Source organism: Diorhabda carinulata, chromosome X (assembly GCF_026250575.1).
Source record: "Diorhabda carinulata isolate Delta chromosome X, icDioCari1.1, whole genome shotgun sequence".
Lineage (NCBI taxonomy): Eukaryota > Metazoa > Arthropoda > Insecta > Coleoptera > Chrysomelidae > Diorhabda > Diorhabda carinulata.
Window position 1 is genome coordinate 25,757,164 of NC_079472.1, and position 21,105 is coordinate 25,778,268.

The 21,105-nt window shown below is 31.4% G+C and overlaps 1 protein-coding gene across 5 annotated transcripts in view; it reads right to left on the bottom strand.

The window, feature by feature from the left end:
• LOC130901476 (potassium voltage-gated channel subfamily H member 6) overlaps positions 1–21,105 on the bottom strand; it is a 286,333-nt gene that overhangs the window by 238,347 nt on the left and 26,881 nt on the right. For all 5 annotated transcript variants that reach the window (XM_057812903.1, XM_057812899.1, XM_057812904.1 and 2 more), the window contains exon 3: positions 12,443–12,673. In XM_057812903.1, the coding sequence (XP_057668886.1) occupies positions 12,443–12,673 (231 nt within the window). The remainder of the gene's footprint in view (positions 1–12,442; positions 12,674–21,105) is intronic.

Here is a 21,105-nt window from a genome sequence, read left to right on the forward strand (position 1 = left end):
TTGAAATATTCAACTTGGTCAAACATTATCATGTGATGAATTTTTTACGATTTTCGACGTAGATTAAACCAACAGCATTGTGCCAATCAACTCGCTTCGAATTTTGTTGTTGAAGCACCGAATTCAATCGTGGTGGCACCCCACTAAAGGATTAATTTCATGACGTTCAAAATCGGCTGTTGTACCAGTAAATTGCAAGACCGTGAGATTCAGGCATACTTGAGGATTAGTACCACTCGCATACATCCAATATTGCATGAACATTTTGTTGTGAAAAAGATTTCACGTTGGATACGGCACAATTTAATAATCGAAGCAAATGGTCGCCGGTTTTTTCTTAATAACTGGATATGTCGCCACCGTCTCATAAGGGCAACGTAGAACAGTCAATTCTGAATGGTACATAAGTATTAGTTTGCCGGAACTATTCGATTAAATCAGGAAAACCATTTGCAGAAGAAGAATCACTCTCCACTGCGAACAATGCAAGCTCTCACTCATCAGTTCAACCAAAAACGTTTTTGAACAGTCAAAAAATGGAAACGATGAGCCTTACAGTTTTTGATTGACAAGCAATGATTCCTTTTTATTCCTGTATATTAAAAATAAATTGCGAGGACAACACTTTTCCACACCTCAATGGGAATCAACAAAATGCATGCGAAAGTGTATTGATTTTGATAGAGGTTATTTATAAAAACAATAAAGTCATATCCAATTATAAATATTTGTTTCTATTTGTCTTTCCCAAAACTTAAGTAGCAATCCTATCGTAGATAAGAAAAAAGTATGGATTAACCCGTGCTGGTAAATATTATTTCCCATCTTCATATTTATCGCGCCACTGGTGTTCCCACAGGAGTTCATCCTATTAATACGATCCAAAAGCAAGACCAACCGATGCGATGTTTACCGTTTGTTAATTGATCGTAATCAACATTTTACTGTCTCTTCATTTCATTGGCATTCCTGATAATTACAGCGAGGGCTGGACTTCGGGGAATTTGTGGTTTTAGTTGAGTGTTGAACGATTAATATGGAAAGCATAGACGATATTTGAGTATATTGAACTGATCAAATTTCATCCAGATATAATAATATTTTGTAAATATAACCATTTTGTAATAAATAGATACCAATAAACAATAAAGATGTAATAAGATAATATAATAATAAGATATAAAATATAATCATAAAACAAAAAAACACCTGTTTCAAATAATGTAGGTCTACGAATTTACTTTAAAACAGATGTTTTTATTGTGAGAATTGAGTTTATTTATATCTAGTGGGATGATTTCGAGAAACATACAATTATTTTTATCAGACGCATATTTTCGCTATTGTGGCTGGAAAGGACTAAATACAAATTTTTCATAGTATAGAAATATAGAAATAAATAAAAAGCATAGTTTACACGTTATATGTTTCTACAAAATACATTTGATTTTTGGTAACAGCCTCAGAATTATTTTTAGTAGAATAATTAATGTTGAAATTGAACAAAATTGTTTTACCACGTAATTCTTGAAAAATTGCTATATTTACAGGAATATACTTTCCACTTGAAACTATTTCCAAATTCCAAAGTTCACAATTTCGAGTTGGGAACCAACATGTAGTTTGTAGATGCATACTGTTGTAAGCGATTGTGATACTCAAATTATTTTATTTGTTACTAGCTTATTTTGTTACAAATATATTGAATACAAACATTATTATATTTTTTTTGCTATATAAATATTGTATTTCAATTGATACCATATTAAAAATGACTTTCATTTCCTGGTTTTACCAACTTTAGACTACTGAATAATTATGATCGTGTAATATGTCATTCATGATTTAATCGTATTTTAGTCCTATTTTGCAGTCTTACTAAAATAATTCCATACTTACTGAGAAGTTAATTTTGATATTCATAATATTTATCTATATATTATTGTTATCTTTTGACAAAGTTTTTGTTGAATATGATAGTTGAATAAATCTATGATATCCATTAATCTTAGGCATAAACGTATACGAATTGTCTAAAGTTTAAATATTTTGAAGCCTATTATACATTATCAAAATATTATATATGTTACTGTTAGAATGCAGAATACGTTAATGTGCACATTAATTAGGTAATCTGCAGATTTTCTGATACCATGATTATAAGAATCAGAGATTATATTAAATAATTACCTACAACGTAATAAAATATATTAAAACCTGTTTTATGGAGTAAACATATATATGGTCTTAGCCTGCGGATTGAATAGGTCTTCTGCAGATTATCTAGTTGGTGTAAACAGCAATTACTTGGAAACTCCTTTGATATATTCTAGCTTCTAATGCATTATACTGTTTTTGTTGGTAAATTGGTAAATTTCACTTATTTACAAACAAATTTATAAATATAATTCTATAAAATTAATCATAAGACACAAATTAATTAGTGCCGCAACCAACATTAATAATAATCTCGCTAGTAAAAATCGTCTAATAATTTCAGTGCATCAAAATGAGCAAACAGATGACAAACAACCAACATATGGCGTTTTAGGCCAAGCAGAGGGACATTCAGTAAGAAATTTTTGTTACCAAACAAATAAAAAAAAAACAGTTTGTGGCATGTGTCGCCACTCTATTTTTGTAATATATGGCACAAACTCATTCTGTGTAGAAGTTTTGTTTAACCGAAAAACCGAAAAATTTTGATAATAACATTCTCGATAATAACATTTGTTTTTTGGCAATTGATTTACAAATGAAATTAGTTTAAGCTAATCAACTCAGTAGAGATGGAGAAAAGTTAGGAGACTGAAAATGTGGATGTGTTTGAGGTAATTAATATCCGAGTCAATTTTTATGTTTTATGATTAGATTCCAATACAAAAATACTATTTTATGTATTTGTCATTGTAAACAACGTAGAATAATAATTCATGGAGTAGTTACTATTTTAATAAATTAAATACATTAAATTTGAAATGCCCGCATAGGAAGTTTGATTTATAGTATCTAAATGGATTTGATATAAAAAGATAAAAGCACCAAATAATTCAAATTTGGAATTTTGATGGAAATCTGGCAAAATATATCAAAAAATATAAAAATACGTTTAAATAACCAAGCAGATAAATAAGAAGACTAATAGGAATGCACGTATACAGTACGAGTGTTGTCTAAAAAGTTTCCGACCTCAACATGAAGATATTAGCACTAATCAATATTTTTGACGCTTAGTTTCTGTTTGACATTCATTGTGAGGATTTTTTTGAAAATGTAGAAGATTAAGATATAATTAAATTTTTTTTGAAAGCAATATTCTTAAGTACCTGAAATAAGAGTAAGGCACTATGAACGGACACTCTGCACCATTATCTACGACCGTTAAAATTTGGGCTGCTAACTTCAAACGTGGCTGTATCAATTTGACTGGTGACAACTACGACAACCAAGGATATCACCAAAACAGTTCACCAAATGGTACTGGTCTACAGAGATAGAAAATTCTATCAGCATATCAAGAGAATACATTTTCTATTTACTGACTAAACAATTGTGCATGCATAAGTTTCTGCACAATTGATTACTTTGGACCAAAACCGCATTCAAATGAACATGCCTTATTGACTAAGTATAAACAATACTCCTAAAACAAAATAAATATCAACACAGTGGATTGTAACTGGTGAACCTACTCCGAAAATGGCAAGGACGATTTCATCGGTTTAAAAAGTGATAGCGAGAACAAATAATATTTGGAAGGTTTAAAAAGGTTTCAGCGTAAGAAAATGAGACTATGCTGATAAATGATTATGGAAAAAATTTGTTTGTTTATTCGAAAACTTTTCAAACAATCCTCGTTTCACAAAAATGCACACTCCAGGTTTAAATTTTATCCCAATATTCTGACAATCACTTAAGGTAATTTATTTTCTATATATTGGCCTAATGAAATCGAAATAAAGCTGATATTTTATATTGATTTAATGAATTGTTTCATAAAATAAGTGACAAAATTTCCAAATGCTACATCAACCAAAAATAACTTTTAAAATTAGGTTATGTAGCTCCAGAATATACCGAAATAATTTAAATGCAAGATTTTACAAATATAAATGCCTGTTTTACTGTTTATTGTTTCTTCTGCCATTTTTCAGTGTTCGGTTGATTAGAATCAAGTTTGCAACTTCTTTATAGTTTGTCGTCAAATATTTTTCCAATTTCGTTAATTAGTTATTGTGGCGTAGAAGTCACTACTACGCCAGCCTGAGGTAATAATTTTAAAATACTCTTAATACAATTGACATGATATTATACTCGCGACTCTGCAGCTGCAAGGTTGAGGCAAAAAAAATATTAGGTCACGGCTAAAAAATCTCAAAGGATGCTGATACTTTACCATAAATAGCTAAATCACTTCCAACTGACGTTAACAGTTTAGAGCTAGAAACAACTGTCCTTTTTTCGAATAAGTAAGGCAGTATCTTGAGTAAGGCTCTTGACAAAAAAAATATCGATATAGAACAACCTTTTAATAAAATATCACATCACAAAACTAGGCTGATGAAGAGCAACTCTCGATCAACGCCATTAAAATATCACTAATCCCATTTACAAAGAACTATTCTTAATGGAACTAAATTAATACTCTCTAATGAAGCTAAATATCTGAGACATCCTGGATTAAATACTTACTTGGAACAATCACCTCAATGAGGTATTTGCAAAAGCCACTGCGACTACAAGGACAAGTTTGTCGGCAAGACTTAAGTACTAAGGCCTGAAATGGTATTCTGCATGTACCAAACAACCATCAAACCTATGGTCACATATGTTTGGTGGTTGAAAACTGAACAAACAACAGTTCAAAACAAACTAATTAAGATTCGGAGGCTAATCTGTCTAGGTTTTACAGGGAAATAAATAAAGAAATATTTATCGACACGTACAGGCTAATCCAGACAGCAAAACTTAAGCCGGAATATTTGCTAGGTTATTTTAAGATTCTAGAGCTAATGCAGCTAGACATATGTTTCAAACAAATGGACCAAATGCATATATTGTCGGACAAAGATATCCTATTTGAAGTGGTAATTAACGATCCCCAATCAAGGTTAAAAAAAATTTTCCACAAGCCTGGAATGTATCTCTTTGGTACACAGACTGTTCGAAGATAGCGCAAGGAAGTGGACTAGGCATTCCTGAACCAAAATTCAAGTTGTTCATAACTCTAGGAAAATCACTCATAATTTTCCAGGTAGAGTTACTAGCAATAAGCAAATGTGCTCAACCCTAATAAGACTAGCTAACACGAACAAAGAAATGAGAAAGCGGATAGCCTTGCTAAAAAGGGGCAACTACTCCATATCTTGCACCAGAGCTCTATTGTGGCTTCACGAGATTCCACATTAATGACGAACTGAATGAATATCTAAAGAATCACATGGAGTCTTGCCACAGTACGATTTAGAGTCTTGTACAAAATATATTCTAGGTTTAGTGCAGAGAGGCTGTAAAGCCAAAACGACTCCCAAAAATAATCTACAGTTGGGGTATGATAATTAAAATGAGTTTTTGGTTGTCAACAGATAATTGAGGAAAAAACAATAAATTTCCTTGCTTCGCAAACTGTAATTTTTCTACTGGGTCGAATGATGGCTGATTCTATATGGTAAGCCATTATTTACAAAGTATTGATTGATCTAATTCAGATTGTTAAATTCTTTTCATGTTATATATAGCAATTTTTTTATTAGAATATATAATAAGAATAAGAATAAAAAATGGACCACGTATACAATATCACAAAAGTAACGAGACTAATATTGATTCATGTTTGGTCTATTGAAAAATAATTGTTTGCGGATATCGAATTCTGTTAGTTATGATTGGCAGGAATAATTCAATCCGGTAGTTCAAGTCATATATAAACTGTTTATTAGAAAATTCACACACAAACGACTATTTTATTGATCATATAAACATTGTTTATTTGAGTTTGGTAAATACTAAATTTATTTTTATTCTGTTATAGGTTGAGCTATTACTTAGCGTACTATTCTGTGCATCACTATTATATCGCACAGAATCTTAACAGAAATCTAGAGTTTATTGTAACAGTGTGGCTTTTTTATTCTCTTCCCTTTTATTTCTACTACGTACTGTAGTCAGAGACCACAAGAAGTAATTTTGATATAAAGAAATTTTTCTTCATAACTGGACGATAATTTCCACTTTTCAACCAGAAGGTGACAAATTTTATACGATCTGAACCACTTTCAAATGCTCTCTCTACACATGGCCTAGGCACCTATTTTTAATTTTATATATATAAGTCTATTATTCAATTTAAAGGAATCCTTTTACTGCCTATATTTTTTAACGTATATATATGTATATATATTCCAAATCTAGCGATGGAAAGTGAGGTGAAAACTGCTATAAATTTACGACATGTCATAACATACAGTGCATACACCGCATTTGTTTGAGTATTACATTACATACACTCATGTGTTTTATACTGTTCTGACTTGTCATTCCTCTGTTATAGCTGCTTGTAAGATCATGTTGACTACGTCGATAATGAAATATGGGTCTTGACCAACACATTAATAGTATTGCTTCAGTTAAAAAAAAATAATTTCATGGAATATTGAAATTTGTATTTGGTGATAACTGTTTACAAGCGGTATGAATAATTTAGGAGTAAAAGTCAATCTGTTAATGACCAGGAATGGTGTAGATTAACTAAGACCTAAAAAACACATGGATTTTTGAGAACGTGGCTCAAGTTAATAGTTTAAAGTTGACAAAAACGATATGGTGAGAAATGGCGAAAGAAAATAGGCTTCCATCTTTGTCATCATAGCACATCTAAGTTGGAATTTCTGGAACCGTTGGTGAGATTCACACTGAATAAACTGTTTACACCAACACTCATCAATACACTGTCCGACGCGCGTTTCAATCAAGTGATCGTCTTCAGTGATTGAAGGAAAACTAAAATCTAATGACCTTTTTTATACTAAGTTTTCCCTCCAATAAACCTTCTCCCGCGAAAATTATTTCTAGCGGGAAAAATTCTTCGGCGGGAATCTTCACATTCATTCCTTGTCTACTAAACTATAGAGTGGGCTGTAAGGAATTGGCCCTTTGTCCCTACTCTTACATCTGGCAACTTCAACTACATTTTCTACAATTTTTCATTTATGACATAAATTTTAATAATCACTAGATTCGGCCATTTACAGCTCTGTTTAAAAATATAAAATATGGTAGAAAAGGAAGAGTATTACTGACATTGTAAATGCCACCCTATCATTGCAATCCTAGTCTATTAGCAGTACCTTGAGAAAATCCGAATTCCGTGTTACCTTTTTCCTTCATTTTGAATGAAATTATTCACCGTGTTTTTTTCATTACACCTCATACCATTACTATCAATTCAACATTCTCACCAATATTTTAAGCCGGTTGTTTATTTGATATCTACTAATATCAGTATCAACGTTATAATATTCAGTGAATGTGTATTTCAATGGCCCGTACTAATTGATTTTTCACCCTAATTGCTCATCTTAGAAATAATACGAAGTAACTTCGGTTATATAAAAAAACATGTACAGATCAAATTATACATAAATTTTCAACAATTAAACTAATTCTTAGCATAGCTTCTAAAATTCTGAAGGAACTTGTCACAGAGTGACACAAGTTTTAATATGCCTTTTTCATAGAAGGTTGGCGCCTGTGTTTTCAGCCACATGGTAACATATTCTTTTAGCTTGTCACCATCATTAGAGTGTTGGCCACCAAAAAAATACGTAAAAATGTAAGAAAACATGAAAGTCGCTAGAAGTGAGGTCGGGTCTGTACGAAGGATGCTCAAACCTGTCTCAGCCAAATTTCTGTTGGAGTTTTTTCATCAAATTCGTAGTGTTTCTACGGTTATTTTTGTGGCGGCTATGTACAAAAACTGCGGTGCATGTATCGTGCATGTGTTGTTCTGTGCTGTCATCTTGACTTACGTTATCTCACTTTCACTAGTAATTTAAACTCCATAAAACCATAAATCATGTCGGTCTGAGTTTATTTAGATCAGAACCCGAAAATGACATCACGCAGTATGATATCCGGCATTATCATGGAAAAAACAACACAATTGACATTAATCCTTAGCACACTTATTTTGTATTGCGTAGTGCAATTTCTTAATGATCTTGCAGTCAACATGTGTACTTATGTTTGGCCTTGTGGAAAGGAATCAATCTGCACATTGCTTTTTCTGTCTCAATAAGTGTGCCCGATTCCATTGATTGCTGTTTAGTTTCTGGGATGTCATAAGATGACAGTAAGAATTTTGGGTTCCCAAAGTGAGTACAGTTTTCAGAAACTCCGTCTTTGAGTGATCATGAATTAGTGATCGTGAGAGTTGCGGAAACTCTATAGCAAGAGCACTAAATTTGAATTTATGGTTTTGCTTAGCATTATCTTTAAATGCATTAACCAGTTCATCAGTAACCAAAACGTACGTCTACATCGTTCTTCATCGTGCACTTGATCACGTCTTCCTTTGAATACAATTTGTAGACAAAAGCTTGTAAAAACTAAAGAACAAACAATTGATTTCAATTGACGAGTGATTGTGCATTTTTTTGCATTGTAAAATATTGAGCACTTAACTAATTTTGAACGTGGATTAGGTATGTAAAGGTCGTGCTCCGCGTTCCTAATTGAATAGCCGTGCATCCACCTTTCCGAAATTGGAGAAGCGTGCTTACGAATTGGGAAAACAAATTGAAAGATGAATAGGGAAGGAATAGAGAATTTTTAATCTTTTAAAGAAGTTATTGCATTGAGCCCTGCTGTTTACTCCGAATAAATATCTAACAGCTATATTTTGTAGTTTGAAGATTCGCTCAAATTGATTCGTACCACACGCACCCCAAAAGGGAAGAGCATATTTGAGATCCGACTCAATAAGGGCATAATAAACTGTTAAGGGGGTGGATAAGTTCAGTTCTTTGGAAAATGATCTCAGCGCAAAGCAGAACTAACTTAATTCTTTAGATAATACAAGATATTTTTAAAGAAATATATGCAAATAAATTGATCATTTCCAAATTGTAATTATTTTATCTAAATGGCATAGCATCATAGAACGTGCTATTTTGATACGTTTAAATCGAAACCATAGCATTTATAATGGTATATTATAATAAGAAACAAGTAAACAACGTTTACTGAATTCCATTATGAAGTATCTTAATACTCTGGTATTCTATAGATTTTGTGTAGTTTCCCGTCATGTTTTGAATTGAAGTAAGATTAAGTAACTCTTGGTGTTTATATCTAAGTTTTTCTTTTTACAAGTTACATACACGGAAAGGAATAACACCATATTTATTAACACACCTTAAAGAAAGAAATCAACAGAACTATATGTCCGAACCTTTCGAATTAGTTTCAGAGCTCCCTAAATGTAAAAGTAGGTCCTACATAATTTTCTCGAATGACTATAGTGGTAGAACACAAAATATTTATATTTTAGTAGGTTCATAACAAAAATTTACCGATCTGTTAATTGGGCAGAATACGCATTTATCATTGATGTCACGATTCTTATATATGGTTGATTATTATCTATTCAAATAACTGATTTTGGAGTCATAAATTTGACTTTGATAATATCCTATCACTTATAACAAAACGGCAAGTGAAATGTATGTACCTGTATTAAATTCTCATACAGAAACAGTTTGTTCAAGTGTCCTTGAAATCAAAGAGGATGATCGCAGAAGTACCTGGCCCGACTTAAGGATAGCGATAGTTCAAAAATATCATTGTATTAGAAAGTACATAATCTAAACAACATATGTTCGAAGTTTGAAGACGCCACGTTATTTAGTATTTGTTTGGTAGCCATCAATAGTGAACGTTTTCAGAGATCAACATCGCAGTGGCCGACCAAATGAAGTGACGACTCCAGAAATGTTAAAAAAATCCACAAAGCTGTACCAGATAATCGTCGACTAAAAGTGTCCGAGTTAGCACACATAGTAAGCATTTCAAAAAGTGAGGTGCATCGGATATTAACTGAAAAATGGATGAAACGTGGATCCATAAATTCATATCCGAAACAAAAGAACAATCAAAACAATAGACTGAAAAGGGAGAACCAGCTCCAAAGAAGGCAAAGACCGTAGGCGAGGTCATGGCGTGGCTATTTTGGGATCCGCGTGGGATAATTTTCATTGAATAACTTGGAAAAGAGAAACTATCAACAGCCAGTATTCTAAAAACTTGTTGCAACGTTTGAACCAAGGAATCAAACTAAAACGGCCGTTTTGACTAAGAAGAACGTGTTATTTAATCAAGACAAACACATAAGTTATTGCATTTGCCAAAATTAACGAATTAAAGTTTGAATTGCTACCTCATACACCCTATTCGCTAGATTTAGCCTCCCTAGATTATTTTTTGTTCCCAGATTTGGAAAAATGGCTCGGTGGCCAAACCGAAAAAACAAAAATTTTCCAACAATGAAGAGGTGATGTCAGCAATTGATGGCTATTTTGAGGAGCTTGACGGTTTTTTTCATAAAAAGGGTATTGAACTAAAAGGAGATTACGTTGAAAAAAAATTTTTTTTCAATTTTTTTGTGTTTTCTTTATTGGGACAGGTACATCTGGAACTATCCTCGTATTCTATCTAAGGTCGAATTATTACTTGAAAGAACACACAATTCGGTAGAAGAAAAAATAACAAAGGATTCTGCCATCTTTAATGGCGAACTTTTATTAAAATAACTGAGTTGTATTATAATAGATAATAATAGAATTTTTATATTGTTCTATATGAAAAAATTATAGAATTACTCAGAAAATTGATTGTTTTTTTTTGTCGACCACACCTATCAAAGTAAATTCACTAAAAACTGTTAGAATAAATAAATCCGATGTGGAAGGAATATTCAAAATGGTTGAAGAAAAGTGTAACAAGCCGAATGACAACCTTTCTTGGATGGGGAAATATAGAATTTAAATTATTCTCATTCTCTACAATCAAATCTGATGTATTGATCTATATGATATAGAATATTAAGAAAAATAGCAAACGCACTCATTAGTCTGGAATGGATTCGTCAAGACTATTGACGTTACGGGTGATTTGTTTCTCTTTATTACGTGTTCAACACAACTTTTCTATACATCAATGTCAACTTCTGATATAACTTTGGGTATACGTATTTAAAGTAGGTGGATGATTATATTTGCTTTGTTTTCTTTTTGAGCTGAGATATAGCTGCAGTCATAGTAAGGTGTTACCATGAGTCTTGCAATTGCTATATAAATTTCTGTTTTTCAAATTATAACTTTTATTATTACTGGATACTGGATAATTAATATCTTAATGCTCACTGTTGCTATGAATAAAAGGTAATTGTCCATTTAATAGTTTTTTCGTCAATGAAACTGTTATTTGAGCGCGATAAGTTTATTATGCGCACGCAAATTCCACTTAGCACTTGAAAGCTATCCTAGTCACATGTAAATTGACTTTGTAAACTACTAAAATTGAATCAAATTCCAAAAGAATGATTTGATAATATTTAACTGTTCAATTTCATGTATTGATTATTTTATTTATTTATAATTTATTTATTGTCATTAATTTGGATTTATAATTTGAAATATATTTTTTTGTTTTTTTTTAACTTTTTTTGCTCTCGTTATCGGACGTTGTTTAATATACTATTATTAAAGAATAATTACTCGTCCTCAACTTGAGTAATAAGTATTTAAGACAGAATTTCCAGAATCATCGACCCAGCTATTTTTAACTCCGTCGGCGTCACATGTATGAAAACAGGTTTCATCCAAATACAATATATTTCTGTTTGACTCTCGGTGTGTCTTGATACTTCGTGAATATTCTCGTCGATTCCAAAGTAACCACTCAGTTGTCGAATTGTTTTATGTTTAAAACCACACTCTATTGAAACACACCATAGTGTATTTGAAAATTTATACTTTTAATCAGCGTACTGACGCAGTATTGGTCGAAAAACATCGATAGCTTTCATCAGTTTTCGGTTCATTTTTAGGTATATGATCTATAAATGGTAGAGTATGGAATTGAAGTTAATTGTTCAATGCGTTAAATTGTGTATTAGTCTGATTCTCATTCTTTATGATGTAGCTGTTTAGTTGAATTGTAGTTTATATCATGTTGGTAGCATAAGGTAGATTTTTCGTAACTAAGAAATGTATTTTCAAAGAGGTAGTAACATTTTGAATCTAGCTAAATGTTTTCTTTCGTATCAAATGAACTCTACCTTATAAATTATTGGAAGAAAATGAGTTCAGTTTCACTACTTCGATACAAGTGGTTACTGTTGAAAATTTAAATCCACTCACAATATAGTTATATATCGACTTACCATCTTTCCGATAATATAATATCTCCGCGTGTTTTTCGACGCCATCTTGTAGGGCCTCCCTGAGATTCGAGACGGCCTGTTGTGATGTTAGAGGACCGCAGAGAAATTCGCATGAAGCCGGACGCTGCATCACTTCTGCTCTGGAATATCCCGTCAATCGACAAAAGCCGTCTGAACAATATATTATGTGACATTGTCCTTCTCTGCTGTTAGCTACCAAAAATGAACGATCTGTAAAGGAAACAAAAGAAATTGGAGTTATTACAATGTATAGTTGCAATAACATATCTCTAGAAAAATATAATGAAACTTCACAATACGCCATGCTGTATTAGCCCACAAACGATTCATCTACTCGTATTATTTGAGTTTTCTTCTAGATTTCAGACGTCCATCTAATTGGAAGACATAAAATATTGAAAGTGAAAGTCATATAAGCTACATTTTCATCCGAACCAAACTAACTATTGAAAGCATATAATTTATCAAAATGGAGGATTTGTTCTCTACAATTTGTTACATTTAAAATAAAAGTCATTAGTGAACGTTGAGCCTTATCAATCACATCATATCAAAGACACTCTACTACAAACAGAATAGTTAAAGGGTAGCTTGGAAAGTCAAAGTAGGTATCTTGTGTTATATGATTGGATGTTCTTCTTAAAGTGTTATCTTTGGACGAAAGTTGGTGACCATCTTGACTATTTGTATTTTATTCACAGCAACAATTGGTTTGAGGTGCAGTTAAACCACTACCTTAAGTTTCGCAGCCATGATATTTTTCGTCGTCCCATACCTTTCTTTCAATCTATCTTTCTCTGCACAATCAATCTTTGGAATTCGTATCGTTGTCCCCTCATTACATGACCAAAGTACTCTAATTTGCGAACTTTTATAGTAGTCAATAATTCTCTTTGTGTCGCCATTTTGCGTAAAACTTCATTTTCGATTCTATTTTTTCATTCTCGTTTTCAAATCGTTATTCAAGTTTTTACATCGAAAGAAGTTTTTCATTTCATAAAATGCACCGCGAGCAATTTCGATTCTTACTTCAATCTCTTCAGTGCCTTCATTTCTCGCATTAATTCAAGTCTCTAGATATTTGTATTTCTGTACTTTTTAAAAGCAATTATTTCCAATTTTTAACTGTGAATTCTGATCTTGCATTATAAATAAGTGCAAATATTTAGTTTTATTTAAATTCATGTGTAGCCTATAGGTACTGTTCGCTGACTCTCCTTACCTTTTCTGTAATTCTTTGAAGTTCTTCTATATTCTCCGCTATTGAGACAATGTCATCAGCATATCTAATGTTATTTACTTCGTTTACTTCAATATACGCTTCCTCTTCTGCAAGTGCTTACCTATAATTATATATTAAGAAGTATTGATGTTAATATGCAACCCTGTCTTACTCCACGTTTTACATGTATTTCTTCTGTTAGTTCTCCCTCTACATTCATCTTGGCTGTCTAGTTATGGTAAAGTGATTCTTTGATTTTGAGGTCTCTGTAATCTATTTGTTTTTTTTAGTATCTGTATCAATTCTTCACGTCGGACTCGTATGAGAAGCCTTCTCGTAATCAGTTAACTATGAACTTCTCTATTTACATCAAGGCAGCATTGGATTAAGACATTAAAACTGGAAAGGGTATTCCGAGTACAAAGTCGACTTCTAAAACCAAATTGAGTGTCACTCATACACTCCTCCAGTTCTCGATATATTCTATTGTTTACAAGAATGTCTTGAGCGTGTGATTCATTAGTGATATAGTCTGATATTCTTTGCATTTTTGGGCATTTGTCTTCTTGGGGATTGTTATGAAAAAGGATGTTAGCCAAACTGATAATTCATAATTAGAATTAAGAATATTTGCCAGTATTTGTAATTGGTTTTCATCAAACAAATTAAGTAGTTCGTCAGGTCCAGGTGCCTTGTTATTCTTCATATTTTTGAGTGCATGTTTGATTTATTCTAATGTTATCTAATCCACTTTCAAAATTTCTTGTTTATGATGACGATCTTACTATTCCATTATCATCAAAAACTTGTTGTATATATTCTGTTCATCTTTCTAATTTCCTTTGAGTGTCTATGATTATTTTACCATCTTTATCCACTAATAAGCTACTCGGTCTTTGCTTTCTGTTTCCTACTATTTCTCCAACTTTCTTATAAATGTTGAAATTTTCATATTTTCGTTCTATTTCTTCTATCTCTTCACATTTTTTATTGAGCCATTTCTCTTTTACCTTTATAATTTTCTTTCTCATTGTTCGTTGATATGATTGAATAAAAAAGTTTATTTTCTCAGCTGTTTGTGATAATGATACCAATAGATTGAATAAAAAAAAATACTGTCGAGGATGTCCATTAGAAGAAAATTATATTAAGAAGCAGTTTCCAGTTTATATTAAATAGAATGTTCAAGTGGAGTTTATTTTATATTCCCCTATAACTTGGCCTTAACATATATTATGACGAAGATATTGGAAATCTGTAATGTTACGAAATTCGAGAAGAATTTGCTATAAAATAACACCATATAAAATTAATTGATAAATATTCTTTCTTGTTCAGCCAATTAATTTCGCATTTCACATTCTTATCTTGTACCTCATCTAAATCAAAATATCAGGTAATAAGTATGTAATTATATACAACTCAATTGCACATTTGTTATAAACATTCTAAGTCTCTTTCGATTCATCAAAAGAAAATTAATTCAATTTGATTAAATATAATTAATATAAAAATGAAAAATGTCATATCACACCTCAAAAATATGTATTTGTGCAAAAAATATTCATTATCACGTTGAAATGATAACGGTTATTTCAATTGATTATTGTGGCTGAAGTGAGCTTTTTTAATTCAAATATATTGAGAACAAAAAAAATCCAATTCAATTGAGTGGTTCAAATTGGAAAATAATTTCAGGAGCGTATAGAATTATTTCGCAAGATTACTAATTCATTCACAAACAAATAACGAAGCCAAATGAAGCAAAAATATAAATAATGCACGATAGAAGGGAGATTATTTTATAAATACGTCAAAATTTAAACATAAAAATTATAAACCTTGATTTCTTTTGCTGATTTCGATTAATAAAAAGTTGAAACCCTGGTGTGTAACAAATATTATTGATTGAAAACCAAAAACAAACTTATAGATACAATGAACTTCGCGTTTTCTTCTTCAAATTTCATGTTCCATTTCTCACAATCACTTAGCAATTTATGATAAAAATAGAAAATTCTAACTGCTGTATTTGTGTCTAAACTCTAGGATTGGGTTGAAATATTGATTATCTTGCACCATATTTTCTACTTTGGGGGTGAAAATATGCTTTTGCCATAGGCGGCCGCTGAGATAGATGAAAATATTTATAAATTAATTAGTTTGTATGTGCATGAGATTTAATGATAATTGAGGCTTAACAATAATCAACAGCAGTATTTCAATTGTAATAATTTTAATTAGATACGTTTTTATACGAATTGGGAATAAATATTAATCTCAGTTTAGAAAAGGCGCAATTACATTCCAATTTCCTAAAAAACAGAGGACATAGTTTCGAAACTTGCTTCAAAACGTTCATTTTAAAATTTATACCACTCAGCCGCGAAATCCAGCTGATTTTAGAATCACAATTGTATGATTGCCAATGTAATTAAGTTAAACATTCCATAAAACAATTTATCATTTTCACGATAATTTTGGATAACAACTGAACTATTGCTTTAGTAATAATTCATAAATTATTCATAATTTTATAATGATCCCCCCTTTATTATTCGAAAATCGGAAATACGAAAATGAGCGGAACGGGAGTTCTAACGACTACATTTGAGCTTTCCTCTTCATCTGTAAATCAGTTAATGAGAATATTATCCAGGGAAGATGATGACAAGAGAGTAGCAAGAACCTGGTCCTTCCTAACCAAGTACAACTGATCAGCGAATCTGTTCAGTGACAAAATTATAAAGCAAATGAGCATCTCTATGTGAGACAGAAGACTGGAAAAGCCACACAAAACTCAAATTTTGGTAGAAATACTATATTAAATGGTCTATGATTGGTTCATAAACAATCACATGAGCAGTCGTTAGAGTATTTGGCTAGTACTAAATACTCAACATCGCCAGGCTCTTATTATCTTGAAAGCACAAAAACGCAAATCAAAATAAGTGTGGGTATGAACCTGAAGAGCAATGTAGAATATCAGTTTATTCCATTGCGTAGCTATAGAAGCACAAAGAGTTATAGAAGGATCAAGAGATCTACAGAATCATCATAGAAGCACAAACGTCGTCTATTTTCTGGAATCTTTTGGTGAAACGAGAATATGCTATATAATCTAGAGGTTTTGTCGTTGCTGAAGTGTGAACGTAGTTCTAATAGTGGGCACAATAAAGCCAATAAAGGGTCGATGGTTTTTATTGAAATGTTCAATATATTCAACCAGATGAATTTCATATCAAGATCAAGTGCTGCATAAAGCCGGATGAGCGCCCATGTTTTTTTTTAATCAATATCAAAGCTCCGACCTGTACTCGTAGTACAAGTGATCTTCACATTGGGGTAAATTAATTCTGTTTCCAGGATAATAAAACCATGCATATGTATGTCATTGAAGGTTTTTCTACGAAACTATTATCGTTCTCGAACATTCCATCACATCTTTATTTTACTTAATTTACAAGATTTTTTTTTCGGAATATTGATGTTTTTTGTCCATATTTTTGTTTTAACTTCATAGAACAAAGAACACACATTGACTTGAACGTGATTTTCATTAGTATGATTTTTTATTGATATTGGTTGAAGATAATTGACCATGAATAAAATATGAATGGAGATAAAAATCAAAATAGGCTAGAATATCAGACATGTGAATTTCAAATTTGGTTTCACCACATCGAATGTTGGAAAAACAAGTTAATCAGTATATAATAAGTATATTTGTTAATTGTCATATATATACAATGTGATAAATTTTCGGAACAAATGTTAATAAAACCTACTATTTTAAAGTAGTTTGTTCAATCAATTTTTTAGATGTAAAATGATGAATAAACATGAAAAGAACTCTATTACTGTTTACACTACCACTACACCAACACTCACAATTACACTGTTGCTAAAGACGATAACTTGGTTTTCGAAACACGTGTGAGGAAGCTTAATTGTAAGTGTATGTGTAGAGACGGTGTAAACAGTGTGTTCAATACGAATAACACAAACAGTTCCAAAAATTCCAACTTAGAGTTACACTGGTTTTGAGAAATATACAGTTAAAGGCAACTAAAAGAAATTCCTACATCTTTTATATCCTGAATCTTCAGACTAAAGTGGGATTCGTACCTGGAGATCTCTTGACTCTAGACTCTATTGCACATAGTTGCGATGATATAAAAGACAGCACCCAGAACGTCGGTAGAAAAAAACTATATACTGTAAGAATATCTTCCAAATAGTAATTATTTTCTGGAGTTGCAAGAAGTCTCAATGTGTGATCTATATTGATGGTACAGTCTAGTACTGTTCATTTGGATATTTCTTTTAGCGATACACAACCCTAAAGTAACTGAAAAAGTCTACATAAATTTCACGTTATTTAAAAATTTTTGTTGGCACAAAAGAATTCACTAATTTCAAAATAGAAAAAACGTGTTGAGAACGTTTTTGAGAACTGGATATTAATAATCACTAAGTCACATTTGCAGTCACCACGATAAGCCCAAATTAGGTGAGCAGCAGAGAATTCACATGAGTTAAAATTCACAAGGATGAATCAAAGAAGGGTTCAAAATTTACAAATATCAAATTATTTCCTTATCAATAAATCTTAAAATAGTCGAAGATTCCAGTAAAATTGATTGAAGATAAAAATTATTTTCCTAAGCAAAAAAGAGCAGAGAAAAAGAATATTCGACACTATAAGCAAAAGTTTTATATGGATCCATCGTCTAGTGAAAATATTAAATAAATGGAAAGTGAGCAATGAAATAACCTGACAATAATTATACTATTTTCAAAAAAAGCTATGGTGTGACCCAAAATGATATAGTTGCATTAATGTCTAATGATTTATACAGTACTTAAACGCTTGTGATATTGATAGGAATGAAAATATTTTTAAAAAATTTCAGGATTATAAACACACTCCGGTTCAGACGAAGTAACACCGACATTATTGTTCACATTACAAGGTAAAATATTCATAACGTAGAGAAATTACTATGAACAGATCACATCAGACAATTAAGAGTTGAGTATTAATGTGTTGAACTGATGGTTTTTAAAAAACATTACCATTGATCTAAATCAGTATTTTCCAGACATCACTATGTTGTTGAAATACTCTGTTTACACTACCAGTACATTTTTCTATGACTTTCGACGATGATTAAGCCAACACCAGTGTGCTGATCTGCACACCTCGACTTTTGGTGATGAAGCACCATCTCGAGTTTCGCTGGTTTTGTTAATCCTATCGTGATCGTTCTTCGCTACAGGATAAATTTTATGGTGTCAGAAAACATAGATGCGTAAATTGATATTGTCAGATCGTCATGTGACATACCGTGATATCGAAGCAGACTTGGGAATTATTTCCCTCCGCATAAATTCAATATTGCTTGAACATTAGACTATCAAAAAGATTTGCACGCATTGGATACCGTAAAATTTGAAAATCGCTCAAAAAGCTCGTGTCGATTGCAAAAAAAGCTGAAAAAACTCAATAGTGGTGCTTCAAAAGACATCTATAAGATCGTGATGAATAACGAATCTATGCATATGCCCGAAACTGAGGTATTGACTTCATGGGTTTTTCAAGACCCAACAACACGAAGCACTTCGAAACAAATGATCGCCTGTTTTTTCGGAATAACTGGACATGTCGCCACCGTTCCAATAGAGTAACGGTCAATTCTGAATGGTACACCAGCAGTTTGCGAAAAGTGTTCGAAAAACTAAGAAAAACCAATTGCAGATGACGAATCATTCTCCACCACGACAATACGAATTCTCACACATCAGTTCAAACAAAAACAGTCAACATGATGGGTCATCAGTCGTACAGTAAATGGGGAATATTTTGAAAAACAAAAAAGCATATCCAATTATAAAAATTTTTATTCGTCTATCTCTAAACTTTATTATCAATATAACACAAATCAAATTGAATAGGTTAGCATTCATTCTATTATGAAAGTATTTGTGGATCAATATCAAATGTTTTTGACTAAATGAACTATTATATCTATCTTTAAAATGTTGGTAATAAAAAATAACTTATTTTAACCCAACGTACTAGTTATCAAAATCGTTAACAGTTTAGCTTTCTACAAACATTTTAGAGATACCTCGTAGATTATTTGCAAAGTCATTACATTTATTAGTAATGACGTAAATGCCAAGAACACTAATACTTGTTATATAAACAATCCATTGATTTTGACATCCAAAGCAATTTTTTATTAAATATAATCGTATCTAGCTTATTAAAATGATCTTAACAGTTTTTTTTTTAAATTTTAATATCATATTTCGGAACAGATGGATGTTTTCAGATGCAATTAAGATTCTTCTTTTGTGGTTTCAGTAACAATTGATACCACATATTCTGAAATTTCCATAGATATTTCGGAAAATACTGTTACGAACAAGCTCGCGAAATGGTTCCTTATCCAGCCCTGTCTAGCTACGATTTTAAGTTTGCGCGGCGCCTTTAATCTGTTTTTTATAAATAGCGGACGCGTCTTTGATGAACTTTTTATTATATAAGGCGGTTTATTACAGTATTTCTTTTAAATAATTTCTAGGAAATTCGATTTATTTATTTCTTGTGTTTCTTTTTGTTCTAGAACTTTGTAGAATTCTATTTGAGGTTTATAAATAAGTTTATGTAGTGCAGTTAGTCAATTTTAAATAAAAAGTCGTAGTGAAAATAAGTAGAAATTAATTAGTAAAACTGATCGCAGAAATTATTTAAGTAAGTTGAGTGTATTGAATAGTGTGTAAATAAATTAAAAAAAACAGTAAACATAAAAACCAGTGTACATTAGTTCACCCCACGAATAGAAAGAGTGTAAATAAATACAAAAAACGTTACAATGAATTTGTTCAGCTATTGGATATGAACTTATCTGGTAACTGTCCACAATGTTGATTTACACAATTGAGTGATGTGATAAATATTCCTCCAAATAGAATCAAAAATTTATTTTGCGATTCAACCAATTATATTTCTTGATATAAACGTCAAATAAGTCTCAAATATGTACACATATTTTCATCACCTAGTGTGATTTGTTTGTTTTTCTTCGTTAAATTAGTTCTCAAAATAAGAACGAGAATTTTGATATTTAATTTTAATCTACTAATTTTGGAATATAGAAATGTTGAAATGTTTCAACAGTTATCTATATGCATCACAGTTAATTACTCATCTTTTAGTTGAAATTAATCTAATCCATCATAACGATTATTTTTAATCCTACATGTACCAAAAACAGATACATATACAAATAAATATGGATACCGGTATTAGCTATTATAGAGTGAATGAATGGTTTTGGTTCACAAACCAATCTATTTTTTGGTTAGACTGGTTCTGGTCATCGACTCCTTTCAGAAGTTTCTATCTAAC